This window comes from Lagopus muta, chromosome 6 (genome assembly GCF_023343835.1).
Source record: "Lagopus muta isolate bLagMut1 chromosome 6, bLagMut1 primary, whole genome shotgun sequence".
Classification (NCBI taxonomy): domain Eukaryota; kingdom Metazoa; phylum Chordata; class Aves; order Galliformes; family Phasianidae; genus Lagopus; species Lagopus muta.
In genome coordinates this window covers 39,598,716-39,622,402 of record NC_064438.1, presented here as the reverse complement: position 1 = coordinate 39,622,402, position 23,687 = coordinate 39,598,716, and the positions used below count along the sequence as shown (strand labels likewise).

At 38.9% G+C, this 23,687-nt stretch overlaps 1 protein-coding gene across 15 annotated transcripts in view; it reads right to left on the bottom strand.

The window, feature by feature from the left end:
- NRXN3 (neurexin 3) overlaps window positions 1–23,687 on the bottom strand; it is a 945,174-nt gene that overhangs the window by 691,279 nt on the left and 230,208 nt on the right. For all 15 annotated transcript variants that reach the window (XR_007377978.1, XR_007377979.1, XM_048950079.1 and 12 more), the window contains 2 exons: window positions 6,625–6,926; window positions 1,199–1,360 (listed from right to left, as the gene is read on the bottom strand). Coding sequence is in view for 13 of the 15 variants with exons in the window: in XM_048950079.1 (XP_048806036.1) it covers window positions 1,199–1,360; window positions 6,625–6,926 (464 nt within the window). In the remaining 2 variants the exon portion in view is untranslated. The remainder of the gene's footprint in view (window positions 1–1,198; window positions 1,361–6,624; window positions 6,927–23,687) is intronic.

Below are 23,687 nucleotides of genomic sequence, written 5' to 3'. Positions count from 1 at the left end.
GAGCAGGTTGCTATTATGCAGACTGTAACTCAAGCCCAGCCAGCACTAGTCTGTCTTTAAGTCTAGACAGCACCTCATCCACATCTCCTGTCACAACCAAGGCAGGTGACAATGACAAAGTACTTTCTGATTATCTGAATTCTTCCTTTTCCTCTTATTCTGCTTGGTTTGTCTTCACACAGAGCTTTGTAAGACTGGGATGGCAATATAAGCAGCTCTTAGCACATTGCACGAGCTAATAGAATACAAATGATTATATAAATAATAAAGCTGCTGAAGATTTTCTTGTCACTGCTTTCTCTGCTCCATTGGCTTGACTTAAAGCACACATAAAAATGGCCTCTGCTAAGTGTTATGTTCATAGCATCCATAAATAAAATTAAGATCCTGATTTAAAGAGACACTAAGAAGCAGCATCTCCTCTTGATTTCAATCAAACTGGGATGCTCAGTGCCTATGAAAATCAGGCCCAAGGCTCTGTGGATGAAAACAGAAGGATTTGATCTCTGCATGACATTTTGTATTCAGTAAGGCAGTTTCATTTCTTCTGTAAGATACTCACATACTCATCTCCAGCATACATGCACCCCCTTAACAAATCTAGAGGTCAAGCAGGACAGCAGCACCAGACCAACAGTCATTGCTCACATCAGCAGACTGCACATAAGACAAAATCCCTGACATCACAAGTCAAGCATCTGTAGGACAGTAATTTGTCAGGCAGCTATACAGCCCTAGAACATCTAGCTCAGCATCACAGTTTGCCTGAATCTGGCATGAAAACCCAGCTCTGCCATCTCTCTGATATACATGTTCATACCAGGATATTATGATAACCCTCTTGGGTGCATGTAGAATTAGACTCACTCAGCCACACTCTTTAAGGAGTCTATCCAGAGGATTAAAACACTTACCTTAAATGACTGACAGCCTACAGAAGGCACTTCACATACTACACCACTGGTATAATCTCTGTAATTCAAGAACCAGAAGTCTGATAATGACAATAAGCTCATGACTTTCATGGCTGATGTCTTCTGCCCAGGTGAATATCAAGTTTATCCTTACAGTGCTGCTGTAGTATTAGTGTAAAATTCATCATGAGGGAAAGACACTGAGTATGTAATAGCAGGCAGGAAAAAGCTATGATTTTGAGAAACCAAAAGCAATGAAACAGTAGTTAATCTGAATCCCCTACCTCTTTGAGGCAGCCCATGAAGTTGTTGCTTACTGGAGAGCCAGGTAAATCAGCAGTACTGGGGCTCCCTCCCACATAGAAGAAGTCATCTGAGCCCAGCATGGTGTAGTCTTCCTGTGTGTAACCCGTGGTGGTAAGGATGCCATCCACAGAGATGGTCACCTGTTCAAGGGACACAACAAAGAAAACCCCAGCAATGACCTTACGGTCCTGAGAAGAATGAGTCACCTCCCTTATATTTTTATGTCAGTTTTATTAAGGATTTTGTTGAGATTTGGTTTGTTGTTGTTTTTTTTTGGTTTGTTTTTTTTTTTTTTTTTTTAGTTCAACCAAGCTCCATTTTCTGGTCTGCTTCAACCACAATGGAAATTGTTCAGCATCTGCTTCTTTCCTTTCTAGTGTATCCACAATTTCAGGCTGAACCAGCACTCTACACACTGAAATGATTTCCATTTACACAGGCCAGAAAATGGAATTTTCCTTGTAGATTTCTCATATTAGCTGATTTTATGATTAATTAGTTTTTATTTTAATGATTACAGTTAGTTATGGTTGTTAGTTTAAAAAAAAAAAAAAACACTAATGAAGACGAAGTTGGTATTTTTTATTTTTTATGTTTCTTTTGCTCACAGCACACTGACAATCATGCATTCAGGGAGGGGTGGGAAAGGGATCTCACTTTCAATACATTATGGATGTGCATGCCATGTACCTAGGGACATACACACCCACCACCCACCCAAAAATAAATTAAATAAAAATGGTATTTCATAAATTAACCAAAACATAAATAGGAAGAAATCAAAATAAATGAAAATAAAATAATTCAAACCACACACTAACAAGAGAAAGAGAGAGAAGCAGAGATGAGGTGGAAAGAAAACACAAAGCGTGCACACACTGCGCTCTGACACATCATGCCATTATATCTGGAGCCCAGAAAGTTGAGAGGAAAAGAAAGAAAGCAAAGAGAGCAAGAGAGAAAAGAAAACTATTTCACACATGCATGCAATCAAAAATAAAAATACCAAACAAACTCCAAGATAATGAAAAAAAAAACAACTCAAAAACAAACAGGGAAGGATCCAAAATCTCTAACCCCAAATACATGGAGGGTGAAGGGAACTGGAAGGAGAGGGAGGGAGAGTAGCAAGTGAACTCGATGTGTTTTGCGTAGATGTTGTTAGTGGTTTGAAGGGAAGATGGAGGAAAATAGATTAAGGCTGGTGGGAGACGGGCGAGTCACCAGACGTGGACATGCCATGCAGAGTGTGTACTGAAACAAACAGCCGGCTGAGCTCCTTTTGGCCACGGCAGGTGGAAAGTCAGAGAGAGAGAAAGTGAGAGAGAAGGGGAGGAGAGAGAGAGGAGGGAGGGAAGTGGGGAAAGTTGGGAGAAAGAGGACAACTCTGGCCAGTTTGCCTATAACAGCTGTTGCCACAACAAAAGGATGAGAGAAAAAGAGAGCCTTCACCACCACAGACTACAGGCCCTGCAATGGTTCTGATCTAAAAACCTTCGGAGTTAAAAAATAAAAAAATTTTAAAAAATCAAAAGGGAAGGAAAAAAATAATTTTAAAAGGAAGAAAAAAAAAAGATCACTGGAATACAAAACAACTAAAGAGGGAGGTGAGGAAACCAATGAAAGAAATTCCAAACCCCATTTCCAGAACAGCTGTGTTCACTGCTTTTGCTCTTCATATTTTCCATTTAAAAAAAAAAAAAGAAAAAGAAAAAGACAAAAAGATAAATGTGTTTTTGATGAAACTAAAATAAAATTAAAGGAAGAAGTAAGTATAAAGGAGGGGGGAAAAAGAGGGAGTAGGGGAAGGAAAAGGCAGGTAACACACGGCAAACCCAAAAAAAGAGACAATAAGAATGATATCTACCAGACAATGTAGTTTGTTTACCATAGCGTGTCCAATGCCTGAGTGCTTTGCGGAAAAGGGGGAAGAAAGGAAATTAAAAAATCGTGAACAGAACGATTGTTAATTAAAATAACTAAAAGCAAAGATGAGTCGTTAGGGTGTTAGTACATTAGTTGGTTAGTAAAAATGACACATTGCATGAATGGTCTAGTGTTAGTTTTCCAAAAAAAGGCGTGGGGCGCCTGACACACACAAAGTGAGAGAGGACAATATGACCAGGACTCTATGGGGAGCCATGCCATCTACTCTGTAAAGAAGAAGGGTGCTGCCTAGTCTTCCCACCCCAGTATTAGTCCTTAACTTCAATCCTCATACACGTTATCCAGGACTGAAGCAAATTTAAAACAGTGCAATACTTACCCTTCAAATGTCCATCAAGGTGCTTCCCCCAAGCAAAAACCTTATGCTCAGAAACATACACACCAGTTTGTCCCTTCAGCGCAAATCCAACCATGACTCCTTTCTTTCACCTACCATCATCCCTATATTCTTGCTTGTCTTTCAAGCCTCAGTACCCTTAAGCACTGCAGAGTATCACTGGCAGGCCAATATTTCTTTGGCTGGAGAATACAGCTGAAGATGAGTACAAAACTCTGAACCTATCCTTAGAAGTTTCAGAATCTGCAGGTTTCTTTACAGCAGGTAAATATGTGACTTTCAGGAGAAGCGTACAGAAAGGCATGTGCTGGGGTATTTGTGCCATCTGAGCATACAGAAGTTGAAACTCCTACAGTAAGGAAGAAATATATTGAGGAATTGTGTAGGAAGAATTGTGTCATTTGAATGAGAGAAAACAGAAGACTGTATTTAATGTCTCTCTTGTTATATTGCATCTATATTACAGAGCAAGGGGAACTCACAGTTTAGTTCTTTATCTGAGTTTAATAGAGCTATATGGATGGTTTTTTACTTCTCACAGAATGCAGATTCCAACTGTTTCAATCTGCATATTGTTTCTTGCTTGCTTTTTAGTAGCTGAGGAATTCAAAATCTTTATGGCAGATTTTGCATGGTGACTAGCTTCAGTGCTAGCACAGAAGTGCAGGCTCCAACTTCCTGTCCCACTGTGATCAAAGTTGGCAAGATTATCCTGTTTCACAAGTGAGATCTATGCTGCCTCAGGTAAAAACCACCCTGCAAATTTTGAAGGGCTGTGCACTGACATTACCGTGCAAGTAAATCCATTTTTACAAACAAGAAAGTTGGAATTTAGCATGGTGTGGTGGGGAAACATGCTCTGAAAGTCCTGGTAAAATACACCCATGATCCTATTTCCAGTAAAGGTTTCACACAAGGCAGAATCTGGGCTTAGTTTTAACTGAAATAATAAGATAAATAAACAAGGAGATTTGTTTTGACATTAACAATCACTACTCAAAGGAATCTGTGGATTCACATGATCTGTCTCTAAGGAGATTAACTGCTGTGATAGTCATTTGATCTTAAAAAATTAAATAAAATAAAAAAGGAAGCACTTAGCTACAAAGCATTTAACAATTCCAAAACGTACTGGGCAAAAGTCCAGCTATTTAAAGTTCTGCTCCAATTCCAGGAAAAGCCAAAAAATTATGCAAATCCTCCTTCATCTCCTCTCCAGAAAGAGCACAGGATAAGATTGATATCTTAAAGTTCCTGATAATCAATTTATCTGGAATTGTTTTAACTTTGGATCACATTCTTGGAATCTCTACTTCATTTTAAAGATTAAGCCTCAATATTTAGGGTCAATTCTTGGTTGGTGTTTTTTATTTATTTTTATGCAACATGTTCACAGTTGAAAACAGAACTTCCAAGTGGCCTGTATTGCACTGCAAATTTACATGTGAATTTCTGAAAATATGACACACATCAAATAAAGCAGTACTTCTGGCATTTCTGGAGTGGCTGACCTCAAACAGTTGGTGCATCACCCTCTACTAGCCTGATGGGAACATCTGCACGAAATAGGATCATTAAGACCCGTCCAACACATTAGAAATTAAATTTGCATTTGTGTATAAACTGGTAAAAATAGACTAATGATGCCACTAGCAAAAACCCTGCAGTCTCATGGAAGTTTGATGATGATCAAAACATCATGAACATGTAGAAATACAAGAATTCACATGGGAAAGACCTTCACTCCCCAAAGCAAATATTTGATGTGAAATTGCTCAAACAGAAATCACTAACTGAAATCTATTGGTAGAAACTGCTTCTGATCCCTGACACTGGTAAGCCTATATCTGCTGATATGTTTTGTTTTAGCTATTGTAAATTTTTACCAAAAAAGATGTTTTCTCACCAAAAGTTGTTGTATAAACTTGGGTAAAACTCCTAAAGTTTGCATTAATATCCACTTAAATGAGCAAATAAATAAATCAAATTGTTGTCACAAGTTGTTTTTACAATCTCAGTTTACATGCCATTTCTGACATCTCTACCAATCAGTATGATATCAAGTAGCTCAAATCTAGAGAGTAAACTTCATCTATCATGTGGCAGATGGGCCTTAGTGACTTGAGATATTCACCAGCTTTCAGAGCAAGGTTATTTAATTTTATCTTATCTATATATGTCTGAATTTATATTTCATGAAGAAGGCTTCAGAATTTTAAGTCAGCCTAATACCAAATACGTCACCTGATAGAGTTGTCTGCTTAGAAAGGCAGCATGCAGATGTGCAAAATTACAGTGGCAAAATCAGAAAAAACTTTTCCAAAGTGGAATTGTAGGGTGTTGGATTGGTCTGGGTTTGCTTGGCTTTTCTGATCCTTCCACTTTTCCAGTCCTCACAGCCAACAGAAGAGTCTCATAGGCAGAGACTTAAGAAATAAAGTAGAATCTCATTACAGAAAGAAGGGGAAAAGTTAGAAGAAAAGAACAGAGAATCAAGAAGACTCAGAAAGACTCCAGCCAATTAATTCCAAAGCTACAAATTTAAAATTAATACACACGTACCCACCAACCTGCATACCTGCACACTTGCATACACACAAAAAGGAAAAAAAGAAAGTAAATGAAAAAAAAGACTTTGAGAATTAGAGTTGTGACATTATGGCAATGGTTAGACAAATTAACAAAACTTAAGAAAAAGTAGAAGAGTGTAGAGTATTGGTTGCTGGAAAAATATTCAATTCCCACAGTAATTAAATGCAACAAGAATATTACTGATAAGATTGAATCATAATTAAAGAAATAATAAAATAAAAAATGGCAGAACAAAAATAGAGGAAAGAAAAGAGAGATGAAAGTAAGGTCATGCACAAGATTTTATTATTAAATCAAACTGAAAAAAACAGAAAATTAATAAAGTGAAAGTGAATATATTGCAACAGGGATAAATTCCCATTAACTTTTTTTTTTTTTTTTAAATCATCCACTATCATCATACCAATAACTAGAAAAGAAGAAACTCTAGTGAGCCTGCCAAGCATCCCCATTTCTCCCTCATATCCACCTCTGTGCAAATATAAGAGAACAAAGTTTTCCCCAGCATTTTCTCTCCTTCAACATTACCTGCCGCAAGTTGCGCGTCACCTTAACGTCATGCCATGCGTTGTCATTGAATTTGCCATTGACAGGCTCCACAATGGCCTCGAAGGCCCCAGACCCCAGGTTAATGACCAGTGAGACCGCACCATCTTTCAGGGCCAGGTTGACATAATCAGCAGACTTGCCGGTGTGCAGAATGAGCCCGTTGCGTTGCCATGTCTTGAAGGAGAGAGTGATCTCATCGCTGCTGCTCTGGATGGGGTTTTGAGACAGGTCATAGCAAAGATATTCGGAACCACGGAAAGTGGCCATGTTCTCATCTCGCGCTATTAAAAAAAAAAAAAAAAAAAGGAGGGGGGAAACAGAAGAACTATTTAGCAGTTACCCAAGAAGAGATTTAAGATTGCTATGAAATTTCCGAGAAATCCCCACAGCACTGTTAACGTTCCGTACTGCCATATATCATGACATTCTAATGTCTGTATGGCTCCTATTTCAATATGGCTATCAAGAGAATTAACAGCAGGGTCCTTGGTACCCATAAATTTCAGTGCTGTGTTTGCAGTCTCATTGCAGCATTGTCACCATAGGGACCATTCAGAAGTATGCGGCAGAGCCTATGATGTTTGAAGACTCTCTTATAAGACATTTTACATCCTTAAATTAAGAGTGATGGAAAACTACGCTAATAACAGCATGACTAACAGCTAAGCATTGTTCCAAAAGGAACCAAAGTACCACAAAGATTAATATTTAGATTGATAGCAAAACTTGTCTAGACTTGTCCTAACCTATCTGCTAGGCAATCTGAGGGACATCAGAATGGACACCTTGATAGAACTGCTGCTTTCTTTCAACTGAATGAGAGATCAAACAGACAAGAAAGCCACACAAAGTGTCCTGTAGTTTCCTTCTTTCCAAGGACAAGGAAAGACCACACAAAATACATTTGTTGACAGCTCTAAGAAATTATATCGCTGCTAAACACATCCCAGAATTTTGCCTGTCTGATCACCCTATCCAGAGAATCTTTAGAATGCATACTTCTAATACAGCAAAAATAAACACAGAGAATTTTACATAGCATGAAATATTTTCTCATTAAAAAAAAAATAAAAAAAAAAATTCATTTGTGTATAGTAGGGAAAACCACTGACTTCATTTCTTAGCAATTGGAGGCAGCATTTGATCACCATAATATCATTAGTGTGAGCTGGAAGTCTATCTGGGCTTCCATAGTCATTTGGAATAAGTTCCTCCACATTGTACTGCTGTGACTCAAGTCAGCTATATACCCTGATTTTGTCTATGAGGGCAAAAGTGCAGAACTGTGATGGTAAAGCTTCCAGGAGCAGCCAGGCTAGCTGTAGTCTCTACCAGTGCAGTCTGGGAGAAAACTGCACTTGCAAAGAAGTCTACACAGATCTACAGACCCCTCTCCTTCACCCCCCCCCCCCCCCCCATATGCTTTCTGACTCAGCTGTGAATGGGATTCTGAGCATGAATAACTGCACAGCACAAGCAGTGAAGCCATTGTTTCTTACAATCCATTACATAAGGCAAGTGTTGGTGGTGTTGCCACTGATAGTAGTAGTGTTTTTCTGCTTCATCTTGTCTCATTTAGTAATCCTAATGCAGATTAGCCAGAATCTGTCAGTACAAGACTGAAGGGAAAATACTTGTCATTGCCTTCCTTGAAAAATAACTGCATGGTGAAATCTGTGCCCTTGCAGCATGAAACAGTAGTGACAAAACAGCACAGTGTTACAAGAACATACATCATCCTCTAAGTGATAGGTTTGCTTTAGAAACATACTTCTGTAATCTCTACTGAGGGTATCACAGAATGAACTCATTAAAAAATCTGGGCATTTTGAAGGCAGCAGTAATGTGTATGTGTACTTATGGAAGCATGCTATGTGTCTATATACATATATATGTGTCCCTTTAAGCAAACAGTAAGACAAATTACTCCTTGCAACAGCACAGGTAGGGAGCCAACTGGCTCAAAAGCAGCTTTTCAGTGTCAACTGTTTACAGGCTGGTTTGGACATTCTCTCTCATTTTACTTGATATATTAGCTTCAATTCTAATTGTATTGTATTATAGTGTGTTATCATGCACACCGATATCTTATTTAGTAAATTAGTTTGTTTCTTCTCAGATTGTTGTCTTGTTTTTAGGCCCATCTCTCTATCCTTTTCCCTTTTTTTCTCCTTTTTCCTTTTCCCTTTTTTTCTCCTTTTTCCTTCCCTAGGGTGTGAGTCCATGGATCCCCCTGCTCTGCTAGTCACAGAACTGGGCCAAACCAGCCTGTAAGCTATTGACAAATAGAAAGACCCGGGGGTCCCAAAAGACAAGCTGAACACAAGACAGCATTTCAGTAAAGAAAGCAACTGCATCCTGAGCAGTATTAGCAAGAATGCAACCAGCAAGCCAGGGAAAGCAATTCTTCCTGTCTCTGAGGGACAACTTGGTAGATTACATCTGGAGTCCTCTGCTCAGTACTGATGACTCCAGTACAAAAATAGCTTCACCATACTGGGGTGCATTCTGCAAACAGCTACCAAAGCACTCAAGGTGCTGGGGTAAGTGATGTTTATGGATGGAGAGGCTGGAAGAGCTGGCTTTGTTCAGCTACAAGGAGAAAGGGCTCAGAGGAAGCCTTGTTAATCTTTGCAACTTCCTGATGTGAAAGCATAGAGAAGACAGCACTAAATTTACCTCAGACATGTGCAGAAGAAAGTCAGAATACAACTGACACGGTTAGAACACTGGAAATTCTGATTGTATATGAAGAAAATGCTTCACTTTGAGAGTGCTCAAACACTAGAAAGGACCAAGAAAAGCTGTGAAATCTCCATTATTGTAGATATCAAAAACTGAACTATGCATGATCCTGAGTTGCCTCCTCAAACTGCACGTGGTCTGAGCAGGTGGTTGGACTAAGCAGCCTTTGGAAGTTTCTTCCAAATCACTTGATTTTCAATACTCTCAACTACCACCAAGGAGTGCATATGCTTGTGTCAATGTGCATCTAGCCTAAGCACAGAGCTAATGTTGATTTCTGCTCTGAAAGTCCAAGCTAAGAGCTTTAAAAACACTCCACAGTGATAACTCCTCTGCTTCATCACTTCTGATTCCTGGAAGGTAATGTGTTATAATCAAGTCAGACGTACTCTATACACCTGTGGACAACTCTGATCAAATACTAGGCATCTAAGGGCAGAAATCAAACACCACCATTACAACCAAGTCATTTTCCTACAGCCATAGATTTGTGATGCACTGAGTACACATTTGATATTCTAGGGGGAATGAGGCATGGCTGGTTGGTTGTTCACTCACTACAAAATGTATTAACAGGGCTCATTTACAGTTGCCCAGACACTAAGACAAAATTTCACTGGTCTGCTTGACACAAAGGAGGAGGCAAAGAATGGGTTAGAAGGCTAAATGGCAATTTAAGACAACCACTGCAGACTCATCAAAACACGGTGGAGAAAATTTAGAGGTAAATTACTCTTACATTCTTACTTGTACCCATTGTTTTAATATAAAGCACTATCAATCCATTCCTGCATGCAACTACATCATCTGCTTGTTTCTTCCAGTTGCCATTGTTATAAATAGGATCCTAGACCTGATCCATCTTTGTATCCTTATTTTCTGAAAGGAGATTAAAGGAGTTTCAGGGAATGTAACCTATTTCTGTTTCACATATAGTCGTTGAGTTTTTTTTCCCCTCAGTGTTCTGTATACATATTCAAATTTGCAGATGACCACACACTAAAATCTCTCTGGGGCTCACAGGCCAATGAAAATACACACCTGTCCACCCCATGTCTCATAAACACTACTCCAAAGGTCAATACAGCCACAAAAAAAAAAACATTCTCTGAATCACTGCTTCCTAAACTGTAGTCTGTGGATCAAAACACATGGCCACATTAAAGGCTTTAGGGCACAGATCAGGCTCCGAGCTCCGAAGAGCTTAACTGTATGTTCCTCCAAGCTACAACACAATAGATCATGTGGGGCCATGTGGCCTGACACAAAGTCATACCCTATGCTTTTTTATCAAGCACAACCTTTCCATGCTGACCTGTATCTTACGATGCCCTGATGTACTTGATGGCTCTGATGAGAAAGCATGTGAAAATCACTAGAGAGCAGAGAATGGGAAAGTAGACATAGATTCTCTCTAAAAATATAATTTAAAAGAAAAAAAGCCCTGAGTGGGCTAGAGATCTCACAGTACCTTAATGTGCTTTCAGGTGCAGCCCGGAGATACCTGTAAGACTAAAGAGTTGTGAAATATTTCTCTGTGATGTACATTCTGAATGCATCACAGACTATCCACAAAAGGAGATCAGACACTAAGGGGTTCAAAGAATGTTGGATTATATTGTGGTTTTTATGCCTTTTATGTTCCTTAAAAAGTGATGGTGTTCCAAAAAGTTTCTGCATAACAACTCAAACCTTAACTAAAACAGCTAAATTTACAATTCACCTCCAAGTCATAGGAAACTTTGGTTCATGTTACGTGGAACAACAGACCAAAGCCTGGTTGTGTTAGGATTTGATAATCTACATATGTAAATCATATTACCTTGAAGTAATGATCTTATTGAAATGTTACAATGCAACCATGCTTACAACTGTATTTAGAGTATGTTCACAAACTCTTGATTTATACATGATTTTCAAGACTTAACTTCTAACTCAATATTAGATAGATATATGAAAACAAAACAATGTAAAAACAGGCTACTTAGCGGATGTAAGCAATTAAATTCCATTTCACTTGTTAGTATTAATCTAACTCCATTATTTCTTTTAAAACACAATCACGTGACTAAATTCTCTTCACAGCTGGGATTTGCAGACATCTGAGACATGTATGAAATCCCACATTCAGGCTTAGCCCTTGACATGTCCAAAGTCTCAGAGGATTCCTGCTTTGTCACTGTATAGGTATGGACATGACTAAATGTCTTGGTGCATTTATCTTTGCATTCTTTCTACACGAATTCTTACTGTCAACAGTAACTCCAAAATTTTAAAATTACAACTGAGTTGAAGGAAATTTTTTACCTGAATCATACTGAAGTCAGGAAAGTATAAATTCTAGATACAAGCAGTATGAACCAAAGAAAACATAGACTTAGGGCTATTCTAGATGATGAGCAGTGAGAGATCAAGGCAACAACTTAGGATGGGGTAGAATCCCTATTTAGGCAAAACCTCATGAAATTTACTACGAGCTAATCCTGTTCTGAGCAGAAGGGTTGCCCTGGGAGTCACGTATAATATCTATGATTCTCAAGCATGTCACAGACCAACGAAAGATTTATGCTCTCTGAGTCACTTTTATGTGTAACCAATGTTCTTTTAGAGGTTAGCAGAGGAGAAACTGTACATCAAATAACCCAGCAAATTAGTCAGATAGCACCTCTGATGGACCAAAAAAAAAAAAAAAAAAAAAGTGAATTGTTTCCAACAGCCTCTGAAAAAGTTGTCTAGTGACTGAATGCTGAAAACCTAATGAAAGCCCTTAGCCTGTTAGAAAAAGTTGTCTGTAAAATCATAGAAAGATGTTATAAGGGAGAAAACTAATTACTGAGCTGGAGTCTCACAGTGAAAAGATTGGTTTTGCAAATGTTTACCAGGTTTAAGTCATTCTAGATAATGTTAGATTATCCTTAACTAGAGGATTTTGTTGTTCTCTCCATCGTCTCGTTCTCACATCATCTATCTATATAATTTGGAATTTTGAAACAAAGAACAAACACAGTAACATCAGAAACTCTGCAATAAGAATCAATGGAGGACCAAATCTGATTACATTGAAGAGATGTGAAGAACAATGTAAGCCTGGAAGCCCAATGCAATGGTGAGATGCACTAAAGACTGGGCACTGTGAGTGCTGAGCTCACATTTTGCACACACTGTAGAAAGCTCCAATCTTTCAAAAAATCTCTTTCATTTCACCAGCAAGAGCAAAGTAAGTATTAACTTACACCAGAGAACACCAACTGCCTAGCATGAGTCATGCCCCCCCTCCACTATCAGCTGCTCCATACATTATCCTTCACTTTTAGATGAGAACACTTGTGAAAAGGCCCACAAATTGAAGCTCAGAAGAGATCAAGGAGACTTAACAATACAATGAAAGCTTGTCTTGTTGTCAAGCCTAATTAATTTATTATTATTCTGAACTCTAGAGCTCCTAAGGAAAGCAGGAGAAAGATCTCTAAAGATGCTGTACTAACGCTCTCGACGCCCAATCTCTGTGTGCTGTGTCACTGCAGAAAGACAGAGAGAAGTCCAACCCCATGAGCTAGAAATTGTGCCTGAGAGGGCCACAGCCAGCCTTGCAAAGTGATTTATCTTTCCTGATGGATTTTGCCACTGAACAGCAAAGGCTGACAGTAAGGAGAGGGAGGACAGGACAGTACCTGAATCCTTAGCCCAAAAGGAATCCCTCAGGCTTTTGATCCTCTATCATGGTTTTATTAAACAGTCAGCACACACTACCCAATGGAAAAACCTAAGAAGTTTCCACATATCACTTTCCTGTATCTATAATATAATTGACAGAGAGCTAGAAGAATGACTGCTTTTTTTCTTTTTTTTTTTTTTTGAGTTTGCATCTATTAAATACATAGCTGAAGTTCCACCTAAGCAAAACAAAACTTGCACAAATGGAAAGCTATTTTGTTCCTCAATCCTGAAAAACTCTTCTTCATTGAACAATACGATACAGTTCTTTCAATGAAACTTATTGTGAGAGGAAAAACAGTATCAGATTTATCACAGAATATCTCCTACTTAGCACAGCATTATTTAAACCTAGATTCATCAATAACATGAACTTTAGAACTATTGATTCTCTAAGCTACCTTTTCTGTCTGTTTCTGAAGGAAAGCAGAAGTCAGAAGAGTCTCAGAGCAATCTGAACCTGTGTGAATAAACCATTTACTACAGAAAAAAAAAATCATGATTTTTCCTCAATATCAAGGAGAGTAGCTTGGGGAAAGCATTCATAAAAACTTTTAGTTCAAATGCTCTTATTATAGAAGTATTAGTGCTACAATAATGAAAATGAATAAATAAGATGGCGTATGTCTAAAAAAGATTATAGCATACAGTTGGTAACATCATCTATTTGAGCTATCTTTTAAATTGTTCACTAAAATTGATCTAAATGACAAACTACAGGTGTAGGAGTCAGGACCTAAGCATTTTATTTCTGACTTTACCACCAATTAACTGTGCAAACATGCTGCATTTAATTAACCTCAGCTTTTTCCATCTGTGCTACAAAGATAACAAAAATATAGGTTAAGTCATTGAGATCTATGGAAGAAGGGTGCTCTGCAAGTATAATGAAACTTCTCTTAAAAACGAGAAAAGTTCCACAGCTATGAGGAGAAGCCATGTGTCCATTCAGAGTATATGCAGTGTTTTGAGTGTCCTAGTTATCCCTCTCTCTATGTTTTCTATTGACTTCTAAGTGTATGCAACTGCGCTGCTATCAGTGCATGATTTTGCCTTGCCTATCATTTGCAAAGAAACAATAAGCTTCAATCTATGATACTATGTGCTTAAGGCTCTACACATTATTCATATTCTGAACAACTGGTCAAAGAGACAAAAAACAATCCTGCATTAATGTCTTGCTTGGATGCAGAGGAAAAACAACATCTTAGTTTTGTGCATCCTAAATACATTTCTTCTAAAAAAACCCGTACAGCTCCACTTTAAAATAAAAGCATGAAACAGTTTTATTTTGAAACGAGTGCTATTCAGTAAATCAATTAAAAAAAAAAAAAAGAAAAAAAAAAAAGAAAAAAAAAAAAAGCATTTACCTGGAACAATTTGATGTATTCAAGTAAATTCAGTTTGTTTTGGCTTAGTGAAATATACCTTTTCTTTTTTTTTTCCCTGAAAAATTTTGTTCTCTCCCAGTTCAACTAGGTTCAAGAAAAGCAAGGCACTGCTACTGATTTTGTCAAGAGCTCAAACACGATTATGAAATAGTGGGTGTAAGAACTTACCTTGACTTCTCAGTGCTGAGCATGGGTCAGAACAACTATCATTTCTGCTGTATTCAATTTTTCCAATGTTTTTATTTTGCTCTGCATTTCTTCTAGTTTACTTTTCTCCTGGTGCATTGTTCTAAAATGTAAGAATAATTCAGGGTAGAATGCCTAAAGAATCTGGTAGACTTCTGTGATGGAGTGATGGCATCAGTGGACAAAGGAAGGGACTATCATCTACCTGGACTTCTTCAAGGCCTCTGACATGGTTTCATACCACATCCTTATCTCTAAATTGGAGACGCATGGAAGGATTTGAAGGCTGGACTACTGGGTGGATAAAGAACCAGGTGGATGCACGCAGATAGAGAGTTCTTGCCAATAGCTCTAAATCCAGGTGGAGATCAGTCACAAGTGGTACCTCCTAGTGTTCTGTCTTGGAACTGGTACTCTTCAACATGTTTACCAAGGACATAGTGAGATCGAGTACACCCTCAGCAAATTTGAAGATGACAGCAAGCTTAGTATAGCTGACACAACAGAAGAGAGTGACACCATCCAGAGGAAGCTGGACACATTTGAAAAGCAGGCACACTGGATTCTAATGAAATCTAACAGGACCAGGTGCAAGGTGCACCTAGGTTGAGGCAATCCCAGATGTGAGTACAGACCAGGGGAAGAGCTCATGGAGAGCAGCCCTGAGGAGAAGGATTTGGTGGTCTTGATAGATGAGGAGCTGGATATGAGCCAGCAGAGTGCTCTTGCAACCCAAAAGGCCAATGGTATCCTGTGCTGCATCAAAACAGTGGAACAGGTTGCCCAGTGAGATTGTGGATGCCCCCTCCCTGAAAGCATTCAAGGCCAGGCTGGATGGAACTATGAGCATCCTGATCTAGTGAGAGGTATCCTTCCATATAGTAAGGGAGTTGGAACTAAAAGATCTTTAAGGTCCCTTCCAACCCAAACCATTCCATGATTCTATAAAAAGATGGATGACCAACAGGGAAAAGGAGGTGATTATCCTCCCTCAGTTCTGGCCTTGTAAGGCCCCACCTGGAATACTGTGCCCAACACTGGGCACCCAGAACAAAACAGATGTGGAGCTGTTGAAGCGGGTCCAGAAGAGAGTCCCAAAGATGATCAAAGGACTAGAGCACCTCTCCTATGAAGAAAGGTTGAGAGAATCGAGCTTGCTTAGCCTGGAGAAATGAAGGCTCTGGACAGACCTAACTGTGGCTTTCCAGTACTTGAAAGGACATTAGAAGCAAGAGAAGGGCTGACATTTTACATAGTAATAGGGTAAGGGGGAAAGGCTTTAAACTAAAAGAGTGGAGATTTAGGTTAGATGTTAAGAAGAAACTTTTTATTCATAGTGTGGTGAGGCACTGGAGCAGGCTGCCCAGAGGAGATGTGGATGTACCATGTCTTGAGTCATTCAAGGCTAAGTTGGATGAGATCCTGGTCAGCCTATTTTGGTGGTTGGCAACCCTACTCATGGGAGCAGAGTTGGAAATAGATGATCTTTCATGTCCCAACTCAACCTAAGACATTCTGTGATGTGATTCTGTGATACAATGTCAATCTCAAAGCATAAAACCCAAAAGAAATGCTTCCTTACAGACTGAACATTCAGCAAAATGCAAAAAAAGAAAACATCACAGTACTGTGAATGTAAAACTCAAGATGTAACCTATTCATCAGCTTTCTTCTTTGTACAAGTATCTCTACATCACGGTTGTCACATACTTCCTTTGCCCTTACATATAGAATGTGCACGATAGTACAAAGTGTAAAAGTGTGCAAGTGTGTAGCTGAGCTGTTTGCTCATTGTCTGTAACCCACATACTCTAATGGCTAAAAAGCACCTTGGTCATGTAACAACTGTGAAGCCAGCTTTATGCAAAATAAAAATAAAAATTAAAAAAAATAATAAAAAATAAATAATCTCAGGGATATCCATCATTTTTCAACAGCAAACTTGGATGGAAACCCAAGTTACAAACTACTCTTACCTTAAAAAAAAAAAAAAAAAAAAAAAGAAGTAAAACTCCAATATCCTAACTGTAAGTACATAGAGCTGTTTGTTATTGGGTGTGAATGCAGGAGCACTAATATTCACTTAACAACAAATTTGGCACGTTTGTTCTTTATAATACTAAAAATCTTCCTCAAACTTTCTGAATTTGGTGAGCAACGTAACATCAGGGAAAAATATTACGAACTTACAGCTGTCTTCCCTACACAGGTGGGAGGATCAGTGATCAGTGCTGGTTGGGAAAACCACGGGGACAGTTGATGGGAGCCTTCCAAAACTGACTGTAGGAACAAAGTACGCTTAACACTGAGAGAAAAAGAAAGGGAAGGAATGCATTTATATATAAAGTTGATATAAGCAGCTTGGTGGGAGGAGAGACACCTGCTTCTACTGAAGGGCACTATATTGGAAAAACTATTGGAAGATCCTAAAGTAAGCTGCTGGGAAGCCAGGAGCAGACGCACACCACCAGAACAGGTGGACAAGTGCAGGCAGTGGGTGTTAGCAGCAGCGCCCCAGCAGTCTCATGCCTACTGCTGATCTGGGAAGCCCTGTGGGCGTCCTTCCAGTTTGAGGCATGAATAGAAAAGTAGTTAGGGCTAATCACAGTAATAACACAATAATGATCCACAAAATTATCCTTTTTTGATACCAGAGAGCAGCATTGAAAGCCATGCCCATGGGAAAGGGTAGATAAGAAGGAAGGTGAAAGCAAAGGTGAGGCAGAAAGACGCAGAGCGGGGTAGAGCAGCATATACAGCTGGTGCCAGACTGCTGTCAGCTCCCTGTAGCCTCAGTAGGACTGAGCAGCAGGTACACTCCAACCCCCAGTACTGCCTCAGTACCAAAACACATTGCCAAACACTACTGCTGCTCTTCATTTACATTCATCGTAAGAATGTATTAGGACCATTTATGGAAGAGGCAGTCTCCAAATCCAATTTGAGGGGTAATCATTCTTCTCAAAACAAAGCTCAGGCAAGGGACAGATACAAGCTGGCAGAGCAGCTTTGCCCAGTAATTATTAAGGGGCAAAAACATGTCAATTTGTATGCAATGAGAAACACATTAGGCTTTTGCTACAACTACGGAGCCTAAGTTCATCTGTTTACCAGGGCAGTGGGGACATATATGCAGGTACCAGCAGTATTGTATAGTATTGTACAGCACATTCTTGTAGTAAAGCAGATAAAATGCACCTGAAAAACATGATAAATATACACAGCGGGGATATTTGCCCTTCCGTGTAGTACAAAAGGAAGCATGCATTGGTGTGAAGAAAGCGTGACAAAGCACAACGTCAGCTTTGTGTGGCTGTGCATTGCATACATGCAGAATGACGCAGACTTAACATTCCTTGGGCACATTACAGTTTGTGCCCACGACCATGAATAAACCCTATCTCCCTATACTGCCTCAGGGCACCCATACGAGGATTTACACACCTGCACGTACACGGAGGAAAGCAACACGTCTTGATCAGGTGTAAATGCAGGAGTGAATACATGAATGCACACAATCTCAGAGCATAAGCACAGATGTCCAAGGAGCATGTGGGAATGCAGGAATGGAGGAAGCCTATAGAGTTCCTGCAATGAGCCTGAGGGCAAGAGAGAGGCTGTGCCAGGGCATTCTGGCACTTGCTTTAACTCCAGCCTGGGTTTATTCCCTTACTGCCTTTTTTTTTTTTTCTTTTTTTTTTTTTCCCCCTGCAATAGAGCAGACTCCATGGCTACAGAGAGGGTGTTTAATGAGTCAAATCCTCATGACTGCCTTATCAGTTGTGGACAGGCGTGTTTCTGACAACTGACCTTTCCCACCGTGTGCTGTTGAAATATCCACATCCCACAACAATTAACTCAATGCTGAAAACATAACACTGAAGAAAAGGGAAAGCTCGATCATTTGCAGTCAGCACCACAGACAGAAGGGAGAGGAATGCACCTAAAAGTGACAGAGCGCAGCCATACAGAGGTTTGATTCCACCTTATTTTGCCATGCACACTTTATTACCTTCTTTACAGCTTGGCTGTAACAAAGCTGTGTGCAAACAAAGTGTTGTGAGACAAGGAAGGAAAGCAGAGAGGACTGAAAAAGCTTGTGATGTGTATGATGTCACTAAGACCACACACAAATAAATACGTCTATAAAAATGTACACAAAGCTGATGGAATGAACAAAGAACCCTAATAGAAAATGGAACTGGACAGAGCAGAGGAGGTAAAAAGGCATCACTCTGCCTCCATATACCTCTGCTGTTACGGATCTTGCTCCTGACAACACATGGATTAATACATCCATTAAAAGAATTAAACAGCACTCAGCTGAGTTAGGAACCTCAACAATAACAAAACCTATCCAAAACAAGGAGACTCATACCATGAAGAGCGCACCTCCAGTCCCAAGTACAGAGAAAATTGTTTTTCTTGGGGGAACAAGTACCTGAACATAAAGTGTCTGGTATAGTGGTCCAAAGGAAGCAGAAAACCTAAAGGGGAACTTGGGCATACCATTCATTTTGTATTTGCAGAAGTCTCTATTAAAATCACAGGGAATCTGTTATGTCACCAACGCGCTTGAAATCTGAGATATGCTGGAATTGATCTTCAAGAACAAATCCTATATATGTAGTATTAACATACAGATTTGAAAAAGATACCAGTCATTTGCACAATAATCTCCCTGTATATGCAAAAGGCAGAATTACCTACCATTAGCAAATGCTATTTTTGCACTGCAGTGACAAATAGACTCTAAAAGGCCTTTGCTCTTCCATTTTAGTGCCTTCCTGGGTACACAGAACAGGAGTTGGATGACAGTTAAGAAATTCATTGGACAAAAATCCGACTGAAGCTCCACAAAATTCATCTGGACACAGCAACTAATTCATCTAGGTGCCAGAGGAAAACATAACCATGCTTTTGAAGATTGTACATGAAATAGAGACAAGTTTGCAAACTAGGAGTAGAATAAGAGGTATAAAGTCGGTTGAGGTCAGAGAGCAGAGGAAGATCAACAGCAGTGCAGGAAATGCTCCAGTTGAGCAGTAATTATTTCAGTTTAATGAACAGAAAAGGAACTTCTTAGGCAAAAAGTATTTTAGTTTCTAGAAGTATACGAACTGTTCTCTTCAAACTCCACAGAACCAAAAAGAAAATCATTATTTTCATTGTGGTGGTGGTTACTTTGTTGCTGTTTTGGGGGGTGGGGAAGGGGAAGGGGGAGGCGTTGTTATTTTTCTTGCTGTTGTTTAGTTTGTCTTTAACTGAATCAGTTACGTAACATTTGGGACTGTTGCTTGGCTATTTCTCTTTTTCTTATTTGTTTTATATTTACATAATAAACACATTTATTTTAAAGCAGTAAAGTTTATGTTATTTATGTACTCTAAATATCTTTAAATAGTTCTCAGCTCACTTATTTGCATGAATTTCTAAGATGATCAAGGCTATTTGAAATAACAGACCACAGCTTAACTAACAGATCACTCAGGATTTCTAGCCTCATATCAGCAATTAAATGTCTTCCATATCTTGATATGATTTAGCATCAAGAATGAGCCTCACTGTTTTTCTTAGTTCGGTCTATTATGCAGAGCAATCTTATTCAAACCATATACACTTATTGATACTGGAAATCAAATAAAAAATAATAATTAAAAAAAAAAGTTGAATTAGAGTTTCTCTTCAGTATCATAAGCCAAACCCAGATCCCACTGGCTCTAAAAGAAATTAGGAATAATTTCATGGTAATCAGTGAAAGTATACTGCTAGATGTAAGACAGCAACAAAGCTGGTACCAGTGTTCATGTTTTTTGTTTTTGTTTTTTTCCTAAATCCATTGTTAGAAGGTCAGAACTGATGTAATTCTTATTCGTACAAGCAGTGCCCAGCTGCTGCAAAAATGACTTTTCAAATCTCCCTGCAGGAAATGTGACACAGCCCTTGTGTTATAACTACTGTTGAAAAATGTGTGCTTCTCTGAATCTAGAAAGGTGCTATCATTATTTTCCCGGAGATGAGTTTGCCCTGAAGTGCCTTGATTTCTCTGTTTTTGTAGTGGCAGTGTATTTTCTTTTTTTAATAGCAAAAACTATTATTCTAATCTGAACACCATGGGGGCTTGTATACTTTATAAATATTTTCCAAACCTATTTTACCAAGGTACTTCCCACACTTCAACAACACCATTACCCGTTCCCACTGATGTCATTTTGGAACTGAAAGATGTTCAGAGGTTTTGGGAAGGAGGGATGGCAGGTTTGGCCAAGACCTCCAGGTCAAACCCTTGCATAAATTTATGTACAGCTAGTGTTAGGAATCATTTAAGCCCCTGCTATGTAGAGAGCATTTCTATTTTCAAAATAGAAGACAATTCTGAAAGCGGACTTTACCAAAGTAACCTCAGAGCCTCCAGGTTAATTGTTTCTTGACAACTATCTGATCAGACGTGCTCAGTTTCAGTAAAAATAAGTGTGTTTTGTTTTCTTCCCTCCCCCCACCGTAACTGCTAGGTCTACCAGTACTTTGTAGATTCATAGTGTGGCATCTTCCTGCACATTGTCTCTGGCAACAAAGATTTGAAAGACCAAGTTTTTCTCATACCTTCATAGCGCCATAACCTCCTTATTGGGCTGCTGAAGGAGGACTGCTGTAAGAACTGGGCCTTGACCTTATAATTTAAGAAGCTATTCAGTTAATACACATCAGAACAGAAGAAACTTTTTCTCACAACTGTTTTGGTTCTGTAGGGCTAAGAAAAATAAGATGGAAGAAAATTATAAGTAACTATGTTAATTTACATAATTGAGTTATTTATATATACTTATATTTTTTCTGTTTAAGCCTTACACTCAGCCAATTAGATTCCAAAAAACATAGAGAAGATCCATTAAATACATATTTTCTTCAAGTTTACATAATCTTTTCTTACTTTTAACTGTACTGTAATCCCAGAAACAAAAGGAAACTGTGTAACTTAACAACTCCAAGACAACAAACGAGCAAGGGATCTCACTGCAAAAAGTACATACTGGCATCAAAAGCTTTTGTACATTTACCTGACTTGTTAACAGTATTAAGTTCCCTAACCTGCAGCCCATGAGGGATCACAGTTGTTACTTCTGCTGTTTATGTGCATTTTTGAAAATTCACTTCTCTATTCCTTTGTGCTACAGGCTACTACTAAGATTTTAAGTTTCTACCATCTGTTTGGTTTGACTGTATCATGATGCAGAATTCATAAGCAGCCAGAACTACTGACTTCCTTACCAGCCACATCTCCTTCAACAGCCTCTACAAGTAATGGTACTGAAAAAGAAAAGGTCTCAAGCTGCAGTTACAACAAACACATATTGGTGCTGACTAAAGACTTCATTGTGCCATTGCCTCCTGGTAGCACAAGCTTGTTGGCCCCTAATATTCTGCATTTCTTAGCAGAGGTGAATTAAGAACTCACTTTCAAGCTCTTAAAAGAATTGTAGCAACTTCATAAAGTTCCATTAGTCCTTGTATGATTCCAGAGTAGTTGGTTTTTTTGGCTGAACTCCTTTCATTTCACAGAACAGAGGTTGCCAGGCCCCAGAAAATTAAAACAATCCTTGATGGGAACTGTAATTGCAGAACAATTATAATTTCTGATAGTTGTTCAGCTGTCAGTCAGAACAGTCCACAATGAAGGATATGGGCACTGTAGCCCCTTCAGTTCATCCTTCAAGGTGGTAAAGACCTGCAGACACTACCAAACTTCACATCTGCCTGCTTATTCAGCCCTAAAAACAGAAGAAATTGCTAAAACCAATGCATAAATACAGCTCTTTCTAGAACAGACTGTCTTGTGCACACAGCTCTGCATTAACTTTGCCTGACTACTGAGGACAAGATGCAGTCGAGCACACATTCTTAGCTGCAAGGAGCATTTATAATGGTAAAAGAACATTACAGAAATACGAGACTTGGCTTTGCATGTTAAGCAGTCGTGATCAGAATGATCGTAAGAGGCTGGACACATGTTTCTCAGCACCAAGCAAAGGTGTAGAATACACCATAACAGATATTTCACAGAAACTGTCCATGAGCATCATCTTACTGCTCAGTAAATTGGAATACAATGTGTTAATTCATGTACACATCATTATTTTGAATAGGTAAATGTATAGTCTAGCTTGTCTTAGAGTGATTTGTTAATATAGCAGCAGCCTGACTCAGTCACTCCTTTCCAGCATCACCAACATGATATGATTTTTAATTCTTCTAGCATTCAGGTTTTTCACTAATATGTTCTAGGACATTTCCCAATCTCACTGCATTGGCACTCAAGATGAACTCACAATTTCCTAGCTGGAACTTCAAATGTCAGCTGCTTCAGCACTCTTTCACACTAACTCAAACACAATCCATAACCTATAACATCCAAGTTTATCAGTTATTTCCCTACTGTTGGATTTGCCATCCTGAGCAGTTAAGTTGCTATTGGGATCAACATACACTTCAGATAAAGGAACATGCTAACTGCTTCAATATTGATGTGTTTACAGTAAACACCAGCATAAAGGGAGGAGGAATAATAGATCAGGAACCAGTTCAGGGAGGTTCTTTTTATAACACTTACAATATGCATGTGGTTGCAAACAGGCAGAGCTACAACAAGCAAAACTATTTTTTCTATTTTTTTTTTTCATTTATTTTTTACCATCTGGTATCACATCATAGCAATCAGTTTTAAAGACCAGAGAAACAATGCATACTTGATTTTCCTGCTTTAATCTAGATAAAAGTCAAAATGCCCTTACAGATTGACCAATAGAAGCTGAGATTATGAAATCAACAGATGACCACAGGAAGTATGCTCAAGAGATAACAGAGCATCAGCCTCTATGCTAGCTTTGTCAACCAATCTGCTAAACATTACAAACGGTCTCAAGCTCTCTGAGTTTGTTTTCTGCTCACCAGCATTCATGTGGCTCTCTCAGTGCAACGGATCACCTCTGTGAAACAGACACGCATATG